The following is a 14,117-nucleotide window of genomic DNA, read 5'->3' on the forward strand; positions in this document are numbered from 1 at the left end:
AGCTCATTTGATTTAGTGAGTCTACTTGGAGTTCAAGATTTAGATTGATCAGAGGATGACACGGTCTATGCCTCACATTGATCAATCTAGATGTCTAGGATAGAAGGACACTTGTCATATATTATGAGGAGTCACAATTAGTAGTCACAAGATGATGTTGGATCTCAACATTCTTGTAACATTGGGTAGTAATGATGTGTTGCTAGATACCGCTCATTACTTATGCTCCTAAATGGGTTTAGGGGCATTGCCAACGTTACAAGAACCTATAGGGTCACACACTAAGGACAATTAGATGGAGATTAGGTTCATATGATGAACCAAGAGGATTAGATTCATTTGATGAATCAAATTGGATTAAGAGTAATCCTAATTGAGCTAATTGAGTTGGACTCAAGTTGATTCATGTGTTCAATGAGTCTAATTTAGATTATGACTCATTGAATCAATTTAATTAAATGAATTAGATTCATTATATTAAATTGGCTTAAATTAAATGGTTGGATTAGATCAACCATGAGAGAGATTAAGTCAAGTTTGACTTGACTTGGGAGGAAGATGAAGAGTCAAGTTTGACTTGACTTTATGCCAACTCATTGGTGAGTTGGCATTGAGTGGGCTAATGATGATGCTCCACATCATCATGGTTGCTTAAGTGGGATGCCACCTCATGGGAGTTACCAAGAGTTGTGACTCTTGGCATTCCATGGGAGTTACACATGCTCTTAATGTGGCCGGCCACATGAATGGGAGGAATAAGTTTCATTTTGTGAATTATTCTCATTCATTCCATCTTCTTCTTCCTTGCTCCATTTTCTTCTCTCCCTCTCCTCATCTTGCCGAACCTAACTAAGGTGCTAGCACACTTTAGTTTGGTGATCTCCTTCTTGTGTTCGTGTGGATACTTCTAGAGGGTTGTCTACTTTGACAACCTTGAGATCCGACACCATTGGACAAGTGGGATTCGCGTAGGGCGCGCATCAAGGGTATATTCTTTGTTTCCCTTTGTAGATCTACTGTAGATCGAAGTTTTGAAACTCGTACTCGTATTTTTTGAAAGTTTTTCTTTGCACGGATCTGGTGGCTGGGGCTTTCAGGGTTTCCGCGATGCGAAAATGCAGTTTTCGCGGCCCGAAAAACCCAACAATGGGGATAAATATTGGGACTAGGTGAAGCCTATTTAGGCTACCCCATTGAACAAGGAAAAGTTTTATTTTTCTTTTCCTTTTTCTTTTCCTCCGTTTCTCACCCGACACCATCCCTGTTTCTTCCTCTTCTTCCCTTCTCTCGCGTCGTCTTCTTCTCTTCTTCATCTTCCCCCAAACTCGTTGATGCCTCGCCTTCTCCCCGCATACAAGACCCCTCAGCCAAGGAAGCCCCGAGCCGCCTCCCGATCCTTCCTCTTCCTCTTCCCCTTTACTCCCGTGACACCGCCGACCCTTTTCCCCTTTCTTCACGTCGCCGTGCCCTAGTTCTCCTCGTGCCGAAGCCCTCTCCACCGAACGCCAAACGCCACAGCCGATACCCTAGGTGTCACCCTCTTCCTCTGCAGTGCGCCACTGCCGCACGGAACAACATTGGTCACCTCCTCGCTGTGCCCTAGTTTTTCGACACCTATTTCCTAACTCGAGCCCTAGCAAATATCGCGGGAATTAAATCCAACGGATCACTCCAAGCTGTTGAGCGCCACCTGAGCACTGCTTATCTGGTATTGATCTCTGTTCTTTCCCTCGTCGGCAAGAACGCGTTGTGCCCTAGCACTGTCGCCGGCCACCAGATCTAACCCAGTTTCGCCGTCCCTGTGCTCTAGACCGCCGACTCTTGGTGTCTCTTCATCACGGCACCAGCCGATCTTCTCTTGCCGCTTTTCGCTGCTCTGGTTCACCACCATTGCAGCTTTGGGGAGGAGGTTACGAATCTGGTTTTGGTAAGATTTGGTCAACAGTGGATTATTTGGGTAAGTTTTGAAGTTGATTTCATATACACATTTAGTTAGATTGTGATGTAGGGTGTTTGAACTTAATCAGCAACTCTGCTATGCTCCAGTAATAGGTTTCATCAGCAAAACTGTTCTAGCAGTGATGTTGGAATGTATACTAAAAGTCTAGCTTTTTGTATAAACATTTACTTAGAAATAAGAATCATATTGTTCAAATATCTACATTTATAAGCTAAGTGTAGTTGTTTAATTAATTTATATTGTAGATAACATAGTGTGTGGTGTCACATATAGAAGATAATGTTATCAATTCCTTATAAATTATAAACAGTAGCTCACGACTAAGATGGAAAGGAACAAACCATTGGAATAGTCGTAGTGTAATTAGGTATTAGTTTATCTTGACTAATAAATTACATTAGTACACTCTGAGTGTATTGAGCAGGACCATTAAGATAAGTTTTTTTTATACTGACTTAACAAAAGAACAAGACCTTAGTTATAATGGAAGTGTGTGCTCTTAATCCTAATATAATAACAAGCACATATATTTAGTATTTATTTCTTTGACTAATCAAAGGGTGAGATTTAGCTCGATAAATCAATAGACCCGATAAGTTGGGAAATGATATTACTTATAGTGTGTGTTGTTGATTATAGAAGGAAACTGTGTCCTAGTAATCTAGGTTGATAATGTCTCTAAGAGGAGCTCATAAGGATTGTCATGTTAAACCCTGCAGGCGGACTTAGTCCGACACGACAATAAGGTTGAGTGGTACTACTCTTGGACTAAGATATTAATTAAAATGAGTTGTCAGTAACTCAATTAATTAGTGGACATCCAACATCTTAAACACAGGGAGATTAACCCACTCACGAAAAGAAGGAGCCCAAAATGTAATTTGAGATTGGTGCGGTAGTTCAATAATAGTTCTTTAGTGGAATAAATTCTTATAGATGAAATTAAGTTGGGTGTTCGGGGCGAACACGAGAAGCTTAATTTCATCGGGAGACCAAAACCAATTCCTCCTCTCGGTCCCTATCGTAGCCTCTTATTTATAAAGTGTGATACCCACCTATACCCACTTTCCTACCCAACCTTAGGTGGCCAGCCAAGCAAGCTTGGAGTCCAAGCTTGGGCTGTAACGACCCAAATTTCCTCATTACGAGTCCTAATAGTGCTTAAAAATATTTAGAAATGCTTTAGAAATATTCTAGAGATTTTTAGAAATTTTTAGAGTATTTTTATGCAATTTTTGGAGGTCGTTTGGTATTTTTACTAAAAGAAACAAGTTGCAAAAAAAATAAAGAAATTAAGCCGAGGTTCGAACCGGAGACCTCCAGTTAAGCAAAGCCTTAAATTGTCTCGGCTGACCAAGTGCCCAAGCGGGCGTTGCTAATTAAAGGAAGAGTGAAATTTATTTAAGTAGTAGTTAATAAACAGAAAATAAATAGGAATAAAAGGGATTCGACCGAGATTCGAACCCGCGACCTCCGACCCGACCAGAACCTTAAGCGAATCCGGCTGACCAAGAACCCAAGTGGGCCGAGCTGTTTAGAAAAGATAGCGAAATAATTTAAAGGATAGTTAGATAACAGAAATATTAGGAGTTATAAAAGGATAAGTTAAGAGGAGAAGGGGATTATTGCCGTGACCTAATTTCTTCCCCTCCCTTCTCTCTCGCGCGCGACGTTTCTGCCCGAGCAAAAACAAAATGAAGCCCTAGCTTCATCTCCGGCGGCCGGCGAGCACCTTTTTCCGTGAGGTCTCACACCTTCGTGATCCCCTCGTCGAGAAGAGCACGTAGATACAAAGAGATCGTTGAGGAAGCACATCTCCGGAACCCTAGAAGCTCCCCTTTGGTTGTAAGTCCAAGAACTCCAAGAATAAGTAAGTGCTTCTCACCTGCGGTAGGAGTAGCTTTTGGAAGTTGATTCTTCTTGTTTTTTTTTCCGAAGTATGATATAGGGAGCAAAGTACTTGATGATCTGCCGTGAGTTTCATTAAGGATACAAAGGAGGAATTGTTTAGGTTTGATATGTAGTTATCTTCTGCTATTAGTTCCTAATACATGATGAAGTAGTTCCTCCTTGCTTTGCTGTTTGTGAGCATAAGTAGTTTCCCATTAGCTATTAGTTGAGCATGTGTAATTTCCTTTGCTGTAGATGTGCACGAGCAGATATACATGATGAAGTAGTTCCTCTTTGTTTGTGAGCACGTGCGGCTTTCAGTTGCCATGAAATTTAGTTCAAATTGTTTAGAGTTTATAGTAACATTTCAACAAGTTTAACTTGGTATTGTGCAATGGAAAAGAAAGTAAAAGCAGCTCCTTTTGAAGTTCTGTGGATTTCGGATGGTGCTATAAAGGGGGCACGGATAGTTTTCCTTTAGGGTTTATAGTGCAGATTTTTTGTGGATCTTGTAGTGCAGATTTTTGGTGGAATTTATAGTGCAGATTTTTGGTGGATCTTGTAGTGCAGATTTTTTGGTGGAACTTGTAGTGCTGTTTTTTTTTAAAAAAAAAAAAGAATATAGTGCAGTTTGGTTAAGTATTATAGTGCAGAATTTATGTTTGCATAGTATACAGAAATTGTATAGCATAGAATGCAGAATCTTGATTAGTAGAGTATGCAGATTTAGTTTTTAGTTTGTGATTTTGGCTTAGTATTCCAGTTTAGATCATGTTGTAACATGCTTAAAGATCTCTATTGCTCTATAAAAGTATAAGCTTTACATAGGTATCAAGCTTTAACAGATTTTTAGTGTGGAATAGCTATGTGTAGCATTACAGATTTTGAATTGTTTAGCATTGCAGTTTTGATGGTTTAGCATTGGAAGATCCAATTAGATCTCTAGTAGCTTAATAAGATTTACAGATTTTATTAAGCTTACAAGTGTAGATTTTATCAAGTTTACAAGTGCAGATTTTATTAAGTTTATAATGCAGATTTTATTAAGTTTACAAGTGCAGACTTTTATTAAGCTTACAAGTGCAGAATTTTGTTAGTATAGTGTGCAGAATTTTGATTAGCATAGTATGCAGATTTTTGTTTATGCATTTCAAAGTTAGAATTTGTTTAAACATTTCAGTTTTTAAAGAAGCATTCTTTTATTAGAGGTATTAACAAGTATAAGAAAGATAAAGAAAAGAAAGAAAAAGGCCAAGGCCTTGAGTAGATCCCAAAGTCAATACTTTAGGGATTTTGGCACACAAGGTGCTTGTTAAAATGCCAAGGCATTTAAAGAAGAAGTAATTACGATAAATCAACTTATGAATCAGTATTTTACTTTTATCAGTGGCACTGTGCTGGACTCTTAGTTGTCCTTGGGTTGGGCTCCCATAGTCGTCCCTAGGTTTAGATAACCTAGTAAACCCTACTAGATTCGGGACTAGCTACCTCGGGTCTAGTTAGGGATGCACGCATAGCAAGTACAGTTGTCGGGCCCATCAGCAACATGATTATTATTTTTATCTATTATGAAAATAGTTTTCAAAACTTCACAAATCAGCCACGTGAATACAGTTCAGATTCAGCATTAGCCTAGCATCAGTTTAGCTCAACTTATGTATCAGTTTAGTTAAACTTATTATTCTGAAGTATAAATGTATAAGTTTTGAACAAGTGAAATAAGCTTTACATGTTTAGCATTTCAGCATGTCTTGTTTCTTTTGCTATTAGATGAGCATATGTAGTATTTCCTTTAAAGATTCAGTTTTAGATTTATTTTATTCACATGCATATTCGAGTTTTGTGAGTTAGATAGCGCTTACTAAGCAATTTTGCTTATAGTTGCATTTCCTCTTACTACAGATAAAGGAAAGGAAAAGTTATAGCAAGGAAGGCGACAAGGAGGTGCGGATGGATGTGTGATGCCTGGACTATAGAAGTCTTGGGATTTAGCATAAGAATTTATTAAGATTGCCATGTATTTAGAATTCTTTCATTTAAATTGTTATGCACATTAGACCTATTATCTGAGTTGTACAATGGCTGGATGCATGTTCAGATTAATACATATATTTCAGCATGTTTAGATTGATGTGTAGTTTTAGTTATGTATACGTGCTGCAGTAGAATGTAGGGACAAGTTATTCATGTTTCCGCTATCATTAATTGCATGTTTAGAGAGTTTTATGTATTGATATTCACATGTGTGCAATGTTAGTTAAGATAAGTTAGTAGTCCAGTAGCGCTCTGCCCTCACAGACTAGTAGTGAGGAGGGTGGGGTGTTACAAGTTGGTATCAGAGCCGTTCCTATTCTCCAGCATAACACATCAGCACCAGCCTTGTCATCTTCAAGTAAGAAAGTATTTAAAATTCTTTTACTTAGTATGCTTTTCCTTATTATTTGTAGTATAGAGAAATTCTTAGAAATATTTGTTTATATGTGCTTAAGCTAGATAAAAGTTCTTGTTTGTCTTTCTATGTTTTTTTTAATATGTCTAGAGAGTATAGAGACAATTTCAGATTTTCTCTCTCTATATAATTAGATGTTAAGAAGAAAGACGGATCTATGCGGATGTGCATAGATTTTAGAGCGCTGAACAAAGTAACAGTTAAGGATAAGTACCCTCTTCCCAGAATAGATGATCTATTTGATCAGCTAAAGGGGGGCAACAACGTTCTTTAAAATAGACCTGCGCTCTGGGTACCATCAGTTGAAAGTGAAAAGAAGTGATACACCCAGAACAGTTTCCAGGACCAGATATGGACACTACAAATTTGTAGTCATGCCATTTGGTGTGACTAATGCACCTGCGGTCTCTAGGGACTTTATAACAGGTCTTCCAAGGACCACTAATGGGTACGATGCGATATGAGTGATAGTGGACCGAGAAGTTAAGAAGACTAAGGGACAAAGAAGTACCACTAGTGAAGGTCATTTGGCATTAGAAGCGCGAGGAAATTACTTGGGAGCGTGAGGACAACATGAGGCAGAAATATCCAGAATTATTTTAAGTTCGAGGATGAACTTTTTATAAGGTATGGGGAATTGTAACGACCTAAATTTCCTCATTACGAGTCCTAATAGTGCTTAATTTAGAAATGCTTTAGAAATATTCTAGAGATTTTTAGAAATTTTTAGAGTATTTTTATGCAATATTTGGAGGTCGTTTGGTATTTTTACCAAAAGAAACAAGTTATAAAAAAAATAAAGAAATTAAGCCGAGGTTCGAACCGGAGACCTCCGGTTAAGCAAAGCCTTAAGTTGTCTCGGCTGACCAAGTGCCCAAGCGGGCGTTGCTAATTAAAGGAAGAGTGAAATTTATTTAAGTAGTAGTTAATAAACAGAAAATAAATAGGAATAAAAGGGATTCGACCGAGATTCGAACCCGCGACCTCCGACCCGATCAGAACCTTAAGCGAATCCGGCTGACCAAGAACCCAAGTGGGTCGAGCTGTTTAGAAAAGATAGCGAAATAATTTAAAGGATAGTTAGATAATAGAAATATTAGGAGTTATAAAAGGATAAGTTAAGAGGAGAAGGGGATTATTGCCGTGACCTAATTTCTTCCCCTCCCTTCTCTCTCGCGCACGACATTTCTGCCCGAGCGAAAACAAAATGAAGCCCTAGCTTCGTCTCCGGCGGTCGGCGAGCACCTTTTTCCGTGAGGTCTCACACCTTCGTGATCCCCTCGTCGAGAAGAGCATGTAGATACAAAGAGATCATTGAGGAAGCACATCTCCGGAACCCTAGAAGCTCCCCTTTGGTTGTAAGTCCAAGAACTCCAAGAATAAGTAAGTGCTTCTCACCTGCGGTAGGAGTAGCTTTTGGAAGTTGATTCTTCTTGTTTTTTTTCCGAAGTATGATATAGGGAGCAAAGTACTTGATGATCTGCCGTGAGTTTCATTAAGGATACAAAGGAGGAATTGTTTAGGTTTGATATGTAGTTATCTTCTGCTATTAGTTCCTAATCCATGATGAAGTAGTTCCTCCTTGCTTTGCTGTTTGTGAGCATGAGTAGTTTCCCATTAGCTATTAGTTGAGCATGTGTAATTTCCTTTGCTGTAGATGTGCACGAGCAGATATACATGATGAAGTAGTTCCTCTTTGTTTGTGAGCACGTGCGGCTTTCAGTTGCCATGAAATTTAGTTCAAATTGTTTAGAGTTTATAGTAACATTTCAACAAGTTTAACTTGGTATTGTGCAATGGAAAAGAAAGTAAAAGCAGCTCCTTTTGAAGTTCTGTGGATTTCGGATGGTGCTATAAAGGGGGCACGGATAGTTTTCCTTTAGGGTTTATAGTGCAGATTTTTGGTGGAATTTATAGTGCAGATTTTTGGTGGATCTTGTAGTGCAGATTTTTTGGTGGAACTTGTAGTGCTGTTTTTTTTTTTTTAAAAAAAGAATATAGTGCAGTTTGGTTAAGTATTATAGTGCAGAATTTATGTTTGCATAGTATACAGAAATTGTATAGCATAGAATGCAGAATCTTGATTAGTAGAGTATGCAGATTTAGTTTTTAGTTTGTGATTTTGGCTTAGTATTCCAGTTTAGATCATGTTGTAACATGCTTAAAGATCTCTATTGCTCTATAAAAGTATAAGCTTTACATAGGTATCAAGCTTTAACATATTTTTAGTGTGGAATAGCTATGTGTAGCATTACAGATTTTGAATTGTTTAGCATTGCAGTTTTGATGGTTTAGCATTGGAAGATCCAATTAGATCTCTAGTAGCTTAATAAGATTTGCAGATTTTATTAAGCTTACAAGTGTAGATTTTATCAAGTTTACAAGTGCAGATTTTATTAAGCTTACAAATGCAGATTTTATTAAGTTTATAATGCAGATTTTATTAAGTTTACAAGTGCAGAATTTTATTAAGCTTACAAGTGCAGAATTTTGTTAGTATAGTGTGCAGAATTTTGATTAGCATAGTATGCAGATTTTTGTTTATGCATTTCAAAGTTAGAATTTGTTTAAACATTTCAGTTTTTAAAGAAGCATTCTTTTATTAGAGGTATTAACAAGTATAAGAAAGATAAAGAAAAGAAAGAAAAAGGCCAAGGCCTTGAGTAGATCCCAAAGTCAATACTTTAGGGATTTTGGCACACAAGGTGCTTGTTAAAATGTCAAGGCATTTAAAGAAGAAGTAATTAAGATAAATCAGCTTATGAATCAGTATTTTACTTTTATCGTGGCACTGTGCTGGACTCTTAGTTGTCCTTGGGTTGGGCTCCCATAATCGTCCCTAGGTTTAGATAACCTAGTAAACCCTACTAGATTTGGGACTAGCTACCTCGGGTCTAGTTAGGGATGCGCGCATAGCAAGTACAGTTGCTGGGCCCATCAGCAGAATGATTATTATTTTTATCTATTATGAAAATAGTTTTCAAAACTTCACAAATCAGTCACGTGAATACAGTTCAGATTCAGCATCAGCCTAGCATCAGTTTAGCTCAGCTTATGTATCAGTTCAGTTAAACTTATTATTCTGAAGTATAAAAGTATAAGTTTTGAACAAGTGAAATAAACTTTACATGTTTAGCATTTCAGCATGTCTTGTTTCTTTTGCTATTAGATGATCATATGTAGTATTTCCTTTAAAGCATTCAGTTTTAGATTTATTTTATTCACATGCATATTCGAGTTTTGTGAGTTAGATAGCGCTTACTAAGCAAATTTTCTTATAGTTGCATTTCCTCTTACTGCAGATAAAGGAAAGGAAAAGTTATAGCAAAGGAAGGCGACAAGGAGGTGCGGATGGATGTGTGATGCCTGGACTATAGAAGTCTTGGGATTTAGCATAAGAATTTATTAAGATTGCCATGTATTTAGAATTCTTTCATTTAAATTGTTATGCACATTAGACCTATTATCTGAGTTGTACAATGGTTTCATGCATGTTCAGATTAATACATATATTTCAGTATGTTTAGATTGATGTGTAGTTTTAGTTATGTATACGTGCTGGAGTAGAATGTAGGGATAAGTTATTCATGTTTCCGCTGTCATTAATTGCATGTTTAGAGAGTTTTATGTATTGATATTCACATGTGTGCAATGTTAGTTAAAATAAGTTAGTAGTCCAGTAGCGCTCCGCCCTCACAGACTAGTAGTGAGGAGGGTGGGGTGTTACATGGGCCGACCAAGCCAAAGGTTAACCCAAGTCAAGGTGGACAGCCCTAGCTTGGAGTCCAAGCTTGGTGTGGCCAGCCATGTAAAGAATAAAAGAGATTTTATTTAAAATCTTTCCATATGTGGAAGCCATGATTTTAAAAGAGAGTTTAAAATTAAATCTTTCCTTTTATAGTTTTCTATAAGAGATTAAGTGAAAAGTTTGATATCTTTCCTTATTTGTAGTTAAAAGAAAGATTTTAATTTTTTAGAAAACTTTCCTTTTTTGTAACCATACTCATGGTTTTAAAAGAGAGTTTTAAAAAAATTATAAATCTTTCCTTTTATAACTTTCTACAAAAGATTAAGTGAAAGGTTTGATATCTTTCCTTATTTGTAGTTATAAAGGAAGATTTTAATTTTTGATAAAAACTTTCCTTTTATGAAACCATTCTTATGATTTTAAAAGAGAGTTTTAAAATTAAATCATTCCTTTTATAGTTTCTACAAAATATTAAGAAAAGATTTGATGTCTTTATTTATTTGTAGATTGAAAGGAAGATTTTAATTTTAGAGAAAACTTTCCTTTTTGTAAATCATCCACATGTTTTAATAGAGAAATTTTAATTTATAAAAGTTTCTTTTATAACCAACCATGAAGGGAAAAATTATTAGAAAAATTTTTATTTTAAAAATTTTCGGAAGCAAATTAGGAAGTTTAATTTGTGTACAAAATTTTCCTTATTTTGAGCTCTTGGAGGTGGTCGGCCATATAAAGGGTTAAATGAAATTTTAATTAAAATTTCCTTATTAACCAAAGGCAAAGAATATAAGGGATTTTTAATAATAATTAAATTTCTTTATTTGCCAAGACCAAGGAATATATAAAAGAGGGGGTAGAGGTGCCTTCACCTCACAACAACTCTCTTCTATTATCCTCTCCTCTCTTCCTTGGTGGTGGCCGGCCATATCATCTCCTCATCTCCTTCTTTTCTTCTTCCTTAGTGGCCGAACCTCTTTAACCTCTAGGAGCTTATTTGGGTGGCCGGATCTAGCTTGGAGAAGAAGGAGGAGGAGGAGGTTTTGTTTCCTAGTTTTTCCTTTGAGCTTGGTTAGTGGCCGAGACTTATAATCTCTTGGAGAAGGTTGCTTGACCGAAACTTGGAAGAAGGAAGAAGAAGGGATTGGGTGGTTCTCATCTCGGTAAATCGTCGCCCACACAACGTCTGAGATAAGAAGAGGAATACGGAAGAAGATCAAGAGGTTGTTGCTTACAAAGAAAGATATAACTAGTAATTATTTTCCGCATCATACTAGTTTTTCTTTGTATGAATTCCAAACACAAGAGGCATATAATTCTAGGTTTCGAATTTATGATTCGAGTTTGTGTTTTTTTTTTTTTTTCAAATTTGTGATTCGATTGTTCCTTTTGGTTAAACCTAGGGTTATATAAAGAAATTAAATATTAGATTTCATTGAAAGACTTTGTCTAGAAAGTGGTGGTTGCTCCCATATCCAAGAAGGCCTAGTGTCTCGCTATGTTTAACCTGGAAGCTGATTTCTGAAATTAATATTTAATTGAATTTGTAACATGGGTGGATTTGGATCAATAATGTTAAGCATCGTTTGCGATCCAAGTCTAAACCCCTAAGAACATATAAGTTAAATTTGGAATCAATAATGTTAAGTTCCGTTTGCGCTTCCGAATTTAATTTCTAAAGAACACAATAGTTTGTTAGGAAAGGTTCGACACTTGTACAAACTTTTTGTACAGTGGAACTAGTACAATATTCCTAGGACCAACCAATAAGTGAGTCCACAGCTAAGGATTTAGGTAAGTTTTAGAGTTAATTTCATTTCTTATTGGAGTTGATTTGGAAGGGTTAGGGTTAATGGAACTAACCCTAATTAACTTGTGAGTTATATTTAGTTAGGGGTTAAATTATAGATTTAATCTAAGCTTTGGATTAGACCTGAGTTATTTAGTTAACCGAGATTTAATGAATAAATTAAGGTTTTTGGTAAATAAGAAATTGGCTAGCTATTTGATATATATATATATGGGAGTAGCTAAATGAAACTATACATGTATGATTTATTACAAGACTCTGATTTGCGACGAGTTGCCTTACGTGGGATTACCTTTGGCACACGCGATGTCGGAGGTGGGTACCTTGACTTATCTCTTTTGATAATGTCATGTTGATATGCTTAGTAGATTATAACATCTAGTAATAATTATGTTCATCTTTGTTTCAGTATATCACTACATGATACTTGTTGCATCCTTTCATCTGTTTTGCATTTATGATTTATTATTACCCTGATTATTTATGCTCATAGTGGTAGTGACATACCATGTCTTATGATCAGTGGCGGATTCAGACAAATATTTAGAGGGGTGCTTAAAGAAGAGACTAAAAAAAATTTCTTACTATCAAATAAATATATTAAAAGATAAAAGTACTAAATTGATAATGATACAAACATAAAAATATGTGCATACCAATAATGTAATTATTTTTTGATACTTGAACCACCAACATCAGATCTAGACATACAAACAAGAGGAGGCAACTGGATCCTACGAGTGTTCATCTGTTGAAAATATTGTAAAATTTGCTCATTTTCAATTGTAGCAAAAATATCCTTCTCGATGTATACTACCAAACTGTCATTCATCCACTCATCCCCCATCCTATTATGCAAATTAGTCTTAATAATTTTCATCGCAGAAAAAACTCTTTCAACAGAAGCAGTTGCAACTGGTAAAACTAATGCTAACTCGATCAAACGATATACCAATGAAAAAATTGTATTCTTGCCCGTTTCAACCATCTTTTTAGCAAGACTTCCCAAATCTTCAATCATAGAAAATTCATCTCGTACATTTTGAATGTAAGTCTCAAGTTGGTCCTCAAATATTACACGATCAGTCAATGAAAAGTCCTCCGGATAAAGTTCAGCAAGGTGAAGTAGCTTACCAATATCAAATTGAGAAAAAGAGTCCTTTGGATCTAAGCAAGCAATGCAAGTAAGTACCTCCGTACTTGATTCTGAAAATCGATTATTCATCTCTTGAACCATCATATCAAGAACCTAATATTGTAACAATAAAAAAATGAATAAAAAACATTATTAGAAAATTAAAATTTAATAAAATATTTAAAAATAATACCTGACAAAAAATTTCAACACGATAGTGATGAAAATTAGTAATCATTTGTCCATTACGTCTGCTGCGACCATGAGTTATCATATTTTCTTCCATATTCGGTACTGGGATCATATAGTTACTACAAAATTTGTTAACGATATCCAAAAAATTCTCCCATCCTTTCTCTCTCAATTTTTGTAATCGATCTTTCATTGTCTTGATCAAACTGATAGCCAGTACAATGTTTTGATCCTTTTGTTGTAAGGCAATTGACAATTCATTTGTGATTCCCAATAAAGATTTCATCAAATGCATCACAAACACAAATTCACACTACAAGAAAAATGTCATTCAACAACACTCAAACAACAACGGTTTTATACCAAACCGTTGTCTTTTTACCTTTTAACAACGGTTTTAACAAAAACTGTTGTCTTTTAGTAATTTTTTTGGCCTATGACAACGGTTTTTAAAAATCGTTGTCTATTTATGTTTTTTTTGGGATATGACAACGGTTTTTAAAGGGTACGACAACAGTTTTTTAAAACTGTTGTCTATGTGCGCTTTTTTGGGATTACGACAACGGTTTTTAAAAATCGTTGTCTATTAAGTGTTGTTGAATGCGATTGTTTTTTCTTTCGCCACTTTTTCTCCTTCGTCATTTGTCTATTTTACTTCGTGCCCTAGCCGCCCCCTCCTCGAGCGTCTTCATCTTCGTGCCCTAGCCGCCCCCTTCCCCGCGAGCGTCTTCCTCTTCAAGCCCTAGGCCGCCGCCCCCTCCCCGCAAGTGTCTTCCTCTTTGAGCTCTAGGCCACCGCCCCCCTCCTCGCAAGCCTCTTCATCTTCGTGCCTTAGCCGCCCACTCCCCGCAAGCGTCTTCCTCTTCGATCCCTAGCCGCTGCCCCCTTCCTGTGAACCTCTTCCAAACTCGCGGGGGGTCATTTTATTCGCTGTCG

General features: G+C 36.5%; 1 protein-coding gene across 1 annotated transcript; it reads right to left on the reverse strand.

Annotated features, from left to right (window-relative positions):
• Positions 1 to 1,666: 1,666 nt before the first annotated feature.
• On the reverse strand, positions 1,667 to 13,275 carry LOC122023032. Its single transcript, XM_042581131.1, has 3 exons — positions 13,183 to 13,275; positions 12,570 to 13,103; positions 1,667 to 1,918 (listed from the first exon to the last, which is right to left on the reverse strand). Exons 1-3 carry the CDS (start codon positions 13,273 to 13,275, stop codon positions 1,667 to 1,669), a joined length of 879 nt encoding a protein of 292 aa, XP_042437065.1.
• Between the last annotated feature and the right edge of the window lie 842 nt (positions 13,276 to 14,117).

The sequence above is a fragment of the Zingiber officinale genome, chromosome 9B (genome assembly GCF_018446385.1).
Source record: "Zingiber officinale cultivar Zhangliang chromosome 9B, Zo_v1.1, whole genome shotgun sequence".
In the NCBI taxonomy this organism is placed as follows: Eukaryota; Viridiplantae; Streptophyta; class Magnoliopsida; order Zingiberales; family Zingiberaceae; genus Zingiber; species Zingiber officinale.

Excerpts from the sequence above, each read along its gene's own strand:
- LOC122023032 (XM_042581131.1), bottom strand. The coding sequence starts at position 13,275 with ATGGAAGAAAATATGATAACTCATGGTCGCAGCAGACGTAATGGACAA. Across the intron at positions 13,104-13,182 it reads GTGTTGAAATTTTTTGTCAG|GTTCTTGATATGATGGTTCA; the intron begins GTATTATTTTTA and ends TTACAATATTAG. Across the intron at positions 1,919-12,569 it reads GGATCCAGTTGCCTCCTCTT|ATTCGTAACCTCCTCCCCAA; the intron begins GTTTGTATGTCT and ends TACCAAAACCAG.